At 37.5% G+C, this 12,221-nt stretch overlaps 2 protein-coding genes across 2 annotated transcripts; both read right to left on the minus strand.

Annotated features, from left to right (window-relative positions):
* Positions 1 to 769: 769 nt before the first annotated feature.
* On the minus strand, positions 770 to 1,705 carry LOC118836585 (olfactory receptor 52E4-like). Its single transcript, XM_036743830.1, has one exon. It carries the CDS (start codon positions 1,703 to 1,705, stop codon positions 770 to 772), a length of 936 nt encoding a protein of 311 aa, XP_036599725.1.
* A 9,236-nt stretch (positions 1,706 to 10,941) lies between these two features.
* On the minus strand, positions 10,942 to 11,876 carry LOC118836586 (olfactory receptor 52R1-like). The gene is given in 2 exon segments (XM_036743831.1): positions 10,942 to 11,309; positions 11,312 to 11,876. Coding segments are annotated over 2 exon segments (933 nt in total).
* Between the last annotated feature and the right edge of the window lie 345 nt (positions 11,877 to 12,221).

Below are 12,221 nucleotides of genomic sequence, written 5' to 3' on the forward strand. Positions count from 1 at the left end.
CTATAGGTGGAATCTAAAACATGGGCAGTGCTAAGGGATGGAATAACCATGGTAACATGAGCTTGGGAGAAATATTTTGGGATTCAAGGATCCCCCCATTTTGTACCTGAAAACCATCATTATTGTCATTGCAATCACCACCCCCACCACAACCACCACCATCATCATCACCTGGTCATATTTATATAAGTGCTTTTCTTTTACAAGATTCTTTGCTTATTATAACCCAGTGAAAAAAAGAGAACTATTCTCCCCATTTGACATAAGTGGTAGAGTAAGGATTATAACATAGCTCTTTCTATATTAAGCCTAATGCTGTTACTGCTACACTAAGCAGTATGCCTATGGATGGCTATATGACAGGTCTATGACCATTGCTTATGGTACACACAATATTTTGCCTCATAATCTCCATCATGCAATGAGAGTGGTGCACATAAACTATATACCTGTCGACACTACAAAGATTTTTCACAAAAACTTTTTTTGAGATCTATGGAACAATCTGACCTTTTAACTAAAATTTCAAATTCTCTGAAAGAGGGCCTTTCATGTGGAGCCTTACGGGATCTCATCAATAAGGGTACCAAACAGTAAAGGTGATATTTTAACCCATTCTCTTCTACAAGGCACACCAAGGAACTCACCATTTATTATCGACACAAATATCTTAGTTGATTTACATCATGACAAAATGACATTATTACTCAAATATCATTTATTCACTTAACTTATGGGTCAAATCCAACTTATTTTCATTTTAAGTCTTTTAACCTGTGAAAAATTTGAGGAACCTCTCCTGTAACTGTTTAGTTTTGACCCCATAGATGACGGGGTTCACCATGGGTGGAACAAGGACATAGATATTGGCCACAAAAATATGGATAGAAGGAGCAATATGATGTCCAAACCTGTGAGTGAGAAAGGAAAAGAAGGCAGGGGTATAAGAAATCAATATGACCCATACATGAGAGCCACAGGTACTTAGTGTCTTAATTCTGGCTTCACTAGAGGGTAGGCAAAACACAGTGCGCAGAATGAGGACATAGGAACAGATAATCAGTATGAAGTCAAGCCCTGCTGTTATAAAGGCAACAAATAGGCTGTAAGCTCTAGGTATCTTGGTTGGTGCACAGGCTAGGTTGATCAAACCCATAAACTCACAGTAGGTATGAGGGATGATATTAGTCCTACAATAGGGAAGCCACCTAAGCATGAATGGATGAGGACCAAGCAGCACAATTCCACGGAGGAGAATAGACAGTCCTAGGCCCTGAATAACACTAACGGTCGAAATGGTTGAATGTCTAAGGGGGTTGCAGATGGCCACATAGCGGTCAAAAGCCATGGCCAGTATGATCTCAGATTCCATATTGGACATAGCATGTATGAGAAATACCTGGGTGAGGCAGGCTTCAAAGCAAATTTCCCCATCATTAAACCAGAAGAGACTGAGGATTTTTGGCATGGTGGTGGTGGTAAGCATTAAGTCTGCTACAGAGAGCACGGAGAGGAATAGAAACATGGGTTCATGCAGGCTGGGATCAGTCTTAATAATGAAAAGAAGGGTACAATTCCCCACCAGAGCCAATATATAGACCAGGCAGAAAGGGATAGATATCCAGATGTAGGCAGCTTCTAGTCCTGGGATGCCAAGGAGAAAAAAGCTTTTCGGCTGAAAAATGGTTCTGTTGATAATTATCATTATGGAGTTCTTGGATCCTCCTCACCTTTATCTCAGCAGAACTCATAGATGCTTAAATAAAGAGGACTTCAATTAATAGTTTCTGCAATATGCTAGGAAGAAAGGTACAAGTTTAATGATTCGGTTATTCAAGGAAATTTAGTGCTATAACAGAAATTGCTCCCTATTGATTACCTGAAATAGCTTGACAAGTCTTAGTCTTACAATTTAATCCTGCCCCTTTATTCTCTACCTCATTCAGACTCATTCAGTCTGTCTTGTAAGTAACTTGCTTTTCCTTTATCAGCCAAACTGGGACTTGGCTGATGCTATCCACTGCCAAGGTATCTCCTAGCTTGTCTGTTTTCTCTACTAACAAAGATGTCAAAGAATCAAGGAGACTGGAAAGATTTCTTAATCTTCTTTCTCCTTCAAACATCTAGGATTATACACACACACACACATACGTATACACGTATTTGTATGTGTATGTATACAAATATATATGTGTGTATGTATATACACAATCATTTTATGCTGTCCTAAATAATTAAATAATATATATTTTAAGAACTCAATACTGGCCAATCACTACATTTACAATGCAGATGAAATATATAAAGGTTACAACAGCTAAAATTAGTCATACAACTTCCCTTTTCTTTATTTTCTTCATCTGTAAAAAGAAAGAGGGTAAAAATATTTTGTAGATTCAGAGCTATAAGTACTTTTAGAAACTCTACAGTTAATTCCCCACATTTTACAAATGAGAAGTGATGCTGAGAGAGAACACTTGTTCTCTTGCCTAGGCTTGCACAGAACTTAAGTTACTGAAGAAGGATTTAAATTAGGTCTTCTTGATTCCAAGCTACTGCACCAAGTTATCTCATAGAATATTTGTAAGAATTAAATGAAATGACACATGAAGAGGCATTATGCCCTAGGGGAGAGATTGCCACCCTTGAAATGAAGACGTGTGTTCCAGTTTTGCCTCTGACCTTTATTGGCTGTTTAACTGCAGGCAAGCAACTTAACCATTGAGTGTCCCCAGGCAACCCTCTAAAAGAATAAGTTACAGAATAGGTACCATCTTCATTGGTACATGGTATTTCCTCAATGAGAATTTTTGATAACCATATAATCACAGAATATTTTTTTAAAAAAGAGGTGTAGCAAAGAATAAAGGATTAGAGCCTTAGAGTCAGGAACACCTAGGGACAAGCCATACCTCTGACTCACACCAGTTGTTTGAACCAGGGTAGGTCAAAGCAACTCTCCACAACTCCCCATAACTGCAAATTACAGAAGATTTGCAGTTGTGCATTAGAAGCTTTTCTGGCCAGCAGCTCCCAGCATTGATGAAATCACAGGTGTACACCTTCAAAGCATGTAAAGAGCACTTGGGTGCCTTATAGTACTACAATGCATGAATACCAGCATTGATGAAGTGAGAATAGAAGTTTCTTTATCTACGTGGTCCTTACTGTTGCATGCTGGTCTTAAAAATATGATTTTTCCTGGAAATTCTCACCTTCTAAAATTTCTGACTAATATTTTCATTAATAGTAGTTCAATTATTTTCTTCAGGATTTGAATTGGGCCAGCCAGATTCTTAGATTACATCCTTGCTGAACTGTCTGGTCCATTTTAAATATTGGATCTAATTATTAGATGCCTGGGTAGCTCTCTCCTACTCATCCTGAAATGCCAGTCCAGATATCTGAAGAGCTCCCTCCTCCTTCCACTGTTCCAACCACACTCAAGGAAATAACTTCTATATATTTTTTTCTTCATACAGTTTCAGTCTTTGGAACACCTTACTCATCCACTAGACAGTCACATTCTTTGATCTCTGGAAGATATTCTCTCTCTTCTAAACTGATTATATTTATTCAATCTTCTAGGAGGAAAAGACTCTGGGTGGCAAAAATCTCCTTTCTCCTCATGTATTGACTTATCTTTACCCTAGGTTCTGACCAGCCTCAGACCTTTCTGACCGTGGAAACACACAATGCTCACTATCCCTTTTCTCTGCTTCAAAGCTTATGCCATATGTGTGTGTATCTGCAAATTTGACATTCATTTCTGGACATACCCTTCCACCCTTCCCATGTTACTATATATTTGAACTATAAAGAATAAAAAAGTAGAAAAGAAAAAGAATAATTCATCATTAATTGAAACCTCAACCAAGTTGACCAGCATAGGCATTTGGTCCACACTCATGATCCTAGATATTCATTCTCTGGAAGAATTGAACTGCCTAACATGACTCAGAGTCAAAACAAACAAACAAACAAAAACAATGGCTATTTCTTCCAGTCTCTTTTCTGTTTTCTGATAAGGCATAAATCTTGCTTAGAGTCTTGCCTTTTTGATGGTGAATCCCACTGACCAGACATTTTGTCCTTCTTGCAATTTTTTAAATGAGTACAACATTGCATGCTTCAATATATATTTACTCTCCTCACTTCAAACAATCATTCAAGGCAAAAGTACTTGAATGGCATTGCTTATGCTCATTACTATTTTTGGAATGTTCACCCCAATATTGTCCAGCTATGTATTCCTCCTTGAAGGATCACTTTGTTTTTCCTCTTCTAGGAAGTGTTTTTTACTTATTCCATGCAAATTCCATGACAATTATGCCATGGCAACTATTTATTGCCCTGTGATTAGTATTCTCAAGTTAATAGATCACAGGATCGAAGATTTAGGAAGTACTTTACCAACCTCTTCTTTATTAAAGTGAAAACAATGGGACCAGATTGGTGGGGTGAGTTGTGCAAGGTCACATGAATAGTGACTTACATAGCCTAGATTCAAACCAAGGTCTTTTGATTTGAAATTAATTTTTCTTTCAAATATATAATGATCCCTGCTACACAAATTATCCCTCTGTCAAAGAATGATTGAATAATTCAGAGTGAGAGCTGAGAAGCACTTTGTAGTCATCTATCATATGTCCCAATCTTTATAAACAAGTAAACTGACATGTGAAGCCATTGTTTGAAGATTCTTTCACCTGTGGGTCCCATTGTCATAGTTTGACTGCCAACAGAAGCAGTGACTGCATCTTTATCTTTTGTCTATATCACCTATGATGTGATTGGGCATGATGGATATATTCAATACTTACTGTGGACATTTGTTTTATATTGAGAACAACAGGGATTTCAAGAAGGAAGAGATGGACTGGCATATATCTGGAATGACTCTTAGGTATACCACAGACATTGAGCATGACCTAATTAGGACAAACAGAAGATTTGACATAGACTTCCGTGCGTGCAAATGAACTCAAATTAAACTTTGATAGTAAAAACACCTCGAGGACATTGGCAGTGTCTTAAATCACTGTTGCCCACCAAAGACAAAGGAAGAGAAGTAATAAGTCAGACTGGCTTAGAAGAGAATCATTTTTACTCATGAACTTGCTCTGGGTAAAGCTACACAGCTAGATTGGAGCTCAGATCAGTGACTTTGACCCAATATTTACCTCAGGAAGGATAAATAAATAAAAGGGGATATTTAATCTGGGAGGGATGGCAAAGGATAGAATATTCTCAGTTTATTTTCTCTCCATCATTCCTAGTATCTAGGGGTTGTAATAACTGAGGAAAAGACAAAATTGCCTTTTCTCTTTAATAATTACCTTGTGTATTCAGGACATAAAGGGAGGAAATCTCAGTGTCTTAGTATCCTTTCTTAGATCTTCAAAGGAGATTGTTGAGAATTAGAACTGAGAAGATAGCCCTAGCTTGCTTTTGACAGAAGCATTTTTTTTTCAGACCGACTTCCAAAGGTGGTATGGCTTGGCTAGGTTTATTCCTCTCCCCTAATTCTGTGCTACTACCCTGCTTCTTCCCATCTTGACTTATGGAAAACTTGAGGCTTTTTCCCATGCACTAGCCATCCCTATCTTAAATCAAGACTTATTACTATCATTTAAATTCTTGATATTTATAACACCTAAGAAGTCTTTTTTCTTTGGGGAAACTATCTCCAGGGAAACTATGCCAGTAGTAGCAATGGGGGGAAAAGCAGTTTATTCCCTTCTATTTATATTCTTCTGGGCCTCTAGGATGTCTCTGTAGCATTGGAATTTCCTCCCAGATGTCAGGCAAGGTGAGCTACTTTGGATTCTATTCAATGAAAAGAAAAAATCAGAAAACTCTGAGAGTCAAGCACCTGAGATTTCAATATGTGCTCCAATGAATCAGGACTAAGATTATCCCCATAATATATCTAAACGTATTTTAAGTAAAATCACACAAGTTGAATATGCATCCTAATACTTCATTTACAAAATAATCACTGTATAAATCCACATATGATTTTTATGAAAACTGAAAATTAACACATAAAATTAGTATAGCGCTTTTCTCCAGGATGTTTCTATCAGAAATCCAACCAAAATAAAGACAAGAAAAACAAAATGATAACGCAATAATAACTAATATCTATATAGAATTTAAAGTTAGAAAAAGTGTTTAAATAATTTTATTTTGGGGCAGCTAGGTGGTGCAGTGTCTAGAGCACCGGCCCTGGAGTCAGGAGGACCTGAATTCAAATCCGGCTTCAGACACTTGACACACTTACTAGCTGTGTGACCTTGGGCAAGTCATGTAACCCCAATTGCCCTGTCTTCCCCTCTCCAAAAAACAAAACAAAACAAAACAAATAATTTTATTTGTGTGATTCTCAAGATCATGTAACTGGCATGATGGTCTTTCATTGAGATGGAAAGGTACAATGGAAGAAGGGTAGGATGTTTTACTGTGAATCATGAGGAAGCAGAAGAAATGGAAAGGGGTAAATATATCCTATGAATGCAAGTGAGAGTTAACTGCCAGATGACATACAACCTCGTAGGTAGTTGCTGGAAATTGTATGTAAGGCATTACCAATAATACCCACTTTTGTGTCATTGGATTTGACATCATTAATATGATCATATCCTACCTGAAAATTATTGGAAAAAAAACTGTTTTAGTCCAAAACCCTCTGTGTTTTGTGGAGGTAGGCCGACCCTTTTGCAGACTCTGTCTCTTTCTTTTACATTTACATAGTGCAGTAGATAAAATCCTGGAACTGCATTCTGAAAGACTGGAATGCAAATCCAGCCTCAAGCACAAGTGACTTAATCTCTATCTGTTTCAATTTCCTCATTTGTAAAAGGAGGATAACAATAACATCTACATCTCACCATTATTGTGAGGTTTGAATATATTTATAATCAAGTCAGAGATACTTATAAAATTTAGTAAATCTGAAGTCACAATATCAATTCTACCTGTTTTTTTGTCTGGTAACTCCAGTCTTTTCTGTAAAGTGTTGAAAATACTTGGTCTATCCAACATCCTGATTGAATAAGAAACATCATTGGTTAAGTTTTCATGCTGTGATATCACAAAGGGGAAATGATTCTGATATTTCTGAGCTAGAGCCCTACCTCACCATAAAACTCATATTCTTTGTGATTTTGATCACTATCCATTCAGCTGTTATTCTTCAGATAATTATCCAGTGCTGTATCCTAGGCACTAGACATGTAAAGATAATGCTTACATGCACATACACACATACACATGTCCATATATACACAACCGTATAGATATATGTGTTTATGCAACTAAGTGGTGTAGTGGATAGAGTGCTAGGCCTAGCGTTAGGAAGATTCATCTTCATGAGTTCAAATCCAGCCTCAGACATTAAATAGCTGTGTGACTCTGGACAAGTCATTTAACCCAGTTTACCTCAGTTTTCTCATCTGTAAAAAGGTCTGGAGATGGAAATGGTAAACTACTCCAGTATTTCTGACAAGAAAACCCCAGATGGGATTACAATGAGTTAGACATGACTAAAATGTCTTAAAAATAAAAAACTTGTGGATATATATGTGTATAAAACAGATACGTAAATATATACATACATACATAAAAGTGAGACATCCCCTAAACTTGGGGAAGTTCTATTCTTTTGGGGGATGCAGATAAATAAAAATAGGATATGAACAAAAAATACAGCATGACTTTAAGACAGCAATAACAGTTTTTGAAGAATCAGGAAAGATATCATGAAAGAGATGCTCCTTGGATTCAGCCTAGAGGAGAGCAAGGTGTCAAAAGAGATGTAGGTGAAGAGGGAAAATTTTCCATGAATGAGTAACAATTTGTACAAAGGCATGGATATAGCAGATGGAATATCATATATGGAGAGTATCAAGTTGACTAGCTTGATTGGAGCTTAAAGGAAGTCTATTGGAGTCAAGCTTAGTCAGTCTGGAAATATAGGCTTGAACTAGGTTATAAAGGCCTAAAATGCTAAAGAGAGAACTCTCCCATATGCCAAAGGAAATGGAAAGCCAGTAAACCTTTGAATCTGCTTAAGCAGAGAAGCAGCATAATACAGGGGAGTACAGGGAGACCAACTAGGAGGCTGTTACAACCTTCATGAAAATCTGTACCTGAATAGTTATAGTGGGAGTATATAAAGGGGGAATTAATGGAAAGATGTGCTCAGATGGACATGAGGTCAGGATGACGACTGAAAACCTCTGTAAAAGGGTTTGCCACTGAGTCTGTCCCCTAAGGTCTATAGTTAATGAGATAATTGCAAGAAAAAGATTTTAGAAATCATAGCTAGCAACAGGAAAAGAAAAGAAAAAGCACTGGATTATCAGTTCATGTCCTGTGTTCTTGAAAACAAGTCATTTAGGTGATGCAGTGTATGGGGAATTAGAAATGGATTCAGGAAAACTTGGGTTCAGCTCTGGCCAAAGACACTAGTCATATAACATTGGACAAGTCATTTAATAGCTCTGTGACTCAGTTTCCTCAACTACAAGGTCTGGATCATAATAGCACCTACTTCTCAGGGTTGTTGTGAAGATCAAAATTATACCCGTTATACGCATACAGACATACCCACTTTACAGTTGAGGAAAGTGAGGCAGAGCTTAAGAGACTCATCTAGGGTCACACAACAAGTTAGTTAGAAACAAGATACTAACTCAGGTTTTCCTGACACCAGTCTTCTGCTCTATATACTACACCACACACTGATCACAACCAATTTTGCATAACAGACTCGGTCTGAACTCACAAAAGGAGGATTGGAAGTTTGTGGAACAAAGTGAAACATTGAGCCTAATGGGAGATTATCTAGATTCACCTGCTCCCTAAACTATTTTTTTAAATTGGATGTTTGAGTCTGGAGCACAAGAACATTAAAAAATGGAATCCAGGATGGGAAGGTACTCTTGAGTGTCCATGGATACCATTGTAGCTACCTTGTTTAATCCTTTTAGCTAATTCTAGACTCTCTGGGTCATCTCCAGGCAGGATATATCCTTGCCTAAGTTAAAAAAAAGCCATGAGCCTATATGATCTGTTCAGTTTGAAGAGGTAAAGGTACTTATCATTTCCCCTTTTTATTTTTTTTAAATTCAATTTTATTGATAACTCTTGTTTTTATATCACTTCAAGTTCTCCATATAGACTTTCCCTTCCCCTTGCCAGAGAGCAATTATTTTTAACTATTTGTAAGGCAAAAGAGAAATTAAGGAAAAACTCAAAAAAGCTAATCAGTACCTCAAAAAATATGACATGATATGCAATGTTCTACTTCTGTAGATCTCCTCCCCCACCTCTGCAAAAGAGTCAGGGGAGGTGCCATTTAAATCTCTTCTTTGGAGCCAAATTTTTCTTTGTAATTTTTCAGTGTTACTTTAGTGTTCTCATAATGGTTGATCTTTTTGTTTATGTTGGTGTGTATTACATCATGTAATACATAATGTGTACTCTTTTCTTGTCTCTCTTTACTTCACTTTGAATCTATTGATTTAAGCCTTCTCCTGCTATTCTGTTGAGTTTAGGAATTTTGAACATGCATATTTCTCTTGGAATTGGAAATGGAAGGAGAAAAAAGGAGGCAGGTTCCCACAAAAACCAGTCAGAGAAAACAAGCCAGTGCCTTAAATGTCTCTTCCAAAAGATCCCTTCACTGACAGAAGTATTAGGTGCTTGAGATGAGACAAGGTACAATTAGGCTTGAGGAAGTTCTGGTAGTTTTAGTATAGTCAAAGCCAACATAAATCAGTTCGAATTAATTCCACATATATTTATTAAATACCTACTATGTGCAAGTCAAAATTGTAACACAAGCCCCAATAACTAACTCAATGGACTATGTTTAAGGGCATGATGTCAAGAACCAGGATGGTAATAATCCCATAGGAATCTCCTCCCCTCTAAAACTGGACAGAACTGGGTTGGATGTGAATTGATTGATTAGTGAGTAAAACCACCAGTATCATGCAATATTAAGGGAAGTTCTCGAACTGCTGCCTCAGGGAGAAATGAATAAGGCATCCTTCTTTTTATGAGCTTTAATAGATGCAGAATCTATAACAGGCAGCACTAACATATGAAACAACCATAGTAACATGAGCTTGGGTTTTATATTTTGGCATTCAAGGACCCTGTTGTTTTGTGCCTGAAAAACATCATTTTCATCATCATCATTGCTGTTGTTGTCATAATCATCACCTATTCACATGTATATAGTACATTCCTTTTACAATACACTTTGCTTATTAAAACCCAATGAAGAAAAAAAAGAGAACAATTGTTCCCATTTGACATGAATGGTAGAGTAAGGATAATAACCTAGCTCTTTCTATATTAAGCCAAATGCTGTTACTGCTATACTAAGTAGCATGCCTATAGATGGCTACATGACAGGTCTATGACCTTTGCTTATGGTACACCCAATATTTTGCCTCACAATCTCCATCATGTACTGAGGGAAGTACACATAATCCATTTACTTCTTGGAACTACACTGATGTTTCAAGGAAAATTATTTTTGATATCTATGGAATAATCTGACCATTTAACTAGAATTTTGATTTCTCTTAAAGATCAATGAGACAACATTTTATGTGGAGGCTTAGGGGATCTCCTCCATAAGGGGACCTCCTCAAACAAAAAATAAAGATAACAGTAATATTTTAACCCATTCTCTTCCACAAGGCACTCCAAGTATCCCACTATCTATTGTCAATATAATTATCTTAGTTGAAATGTGGTAGCAAACTTGAATTTGTTTACCCTGAGCCAGACTTTCTCACCAAAATTTTCCAAAAGAATTTGTGTTAAGTTTACATCATGACCAAATGGCATTATTGCTGTAATATCATTTATTTACTTGGCTGCTGGGTCAAGTCTTACTTATTTTCATTTTTTAGTTTTTCAATTCGTGAAAAATTTAAGGAACCTCTCCCGTATCTGTTTAGTTTTAACTCCATAGATGATGGGGTTCACCATGGGTGGAACAAGGACATAGATATTGGCCACAAAAATATGGATAGAAGGAGCAATATGATGTCCAAACCTGTGAGTGAGAAAGGAAAAGTAGGCAGGGGTATAAGAAATCAATATGACCCATACATGAGAGCCACAGGTACTTAGTGTCTTAATTCTGGCTTCACTAGAGGGTAGGCAAAACACAGTGCGCAGAATGAGGACATAGGAACAGATAATCAGTATGAAGTCTAGCCCACCTGTAATGAAAGCAACAAATAGGCTGTAAGCTCTGGGGATCTTGGTTGGTGCACGTCTAGCTTGATCAATCCCATAAACTCACAGTAGGTATGAGGGATGATATTAGTCCTACAATAGGGAAGCCACCTAAGCATGAATGGATGAGGACCAAGCAGCACAATTCCACGGAGGAGGATAGCCAGTCCTAGGCCCTGAATAACAGTAATGGTCAAAATGGTTGAATGTCTAAGGGGGTTGCAGATGGCCACATAGCAGTCAAAAGCCATGGCCAGTATGATCCCAGATTCCATATTGGACAAAGCATGTATGAGAAATACCTGGGTGAGGCAGGCTTCAAAGCAAATTTCCCCATCATTAAACCAGAAGAGACTGAGGATTTTTGGCATGGTGGTGGTGGTAAGCATTAAGTCTGCTACAGAGAGCACGGAGAGGAATAGAAACATGGGTTCATGCAGGCTGGGATCAGTCTTAATAATGAAAAGAAGGGTACAATTCCCCACCAGAGCCAATATATAGACCAGGCAGAAAGGGATAGATATCCAGATGTGGGCAGCTTCTAGTCCTGGGATGCCAAGGAGAAAAAAGCTGGTTGGATGAAGATTTGTTCTGTTGATAGCTATCATTACGGGGATCTTGGATCCTCCTCACCTCTATCTCAGCAGAATTCATAAATGCTCTAAAAAAGGAGACTTCAATTAATAATTCTTGTGTTATGCTAGTAGGAAATGTACAGCTTTAATGATCCAATTATTCAAGGAAATTTGGCACCCTAAAAGAGATTGTTCCCTATTGATTACCTGAAATAGCTTGCCATGGCTCATTCTTACAATTTAAGTGTGCCCTCTCTCCCTTTCTGCCTCATTCAGACTCATTCATTCTGTCTTGTAAGGAACTTGTTTTCTCTTCATAAGCCAAACCAGCGCTTGGCTGATACTGTCCACTGCCACGATGATGCCTAGCTTGTCTGG

Source organism: Trichosurus vulpecula, chromosome 2, assembly GCF_011100635.1.
Source record: "Trichosurus vulpecula isolate mTriVul1 chromosome 2, mTriVul1.pri, whole genome shotgun sequence".
NCBI classification, from domain to species: domain Eukaryota; kingdom Metazoa; phylum Chordata; class Mammalia; order Diprotodontia; family Phalangeridae; genus Trichosurus; species Trichosurus vulpecula.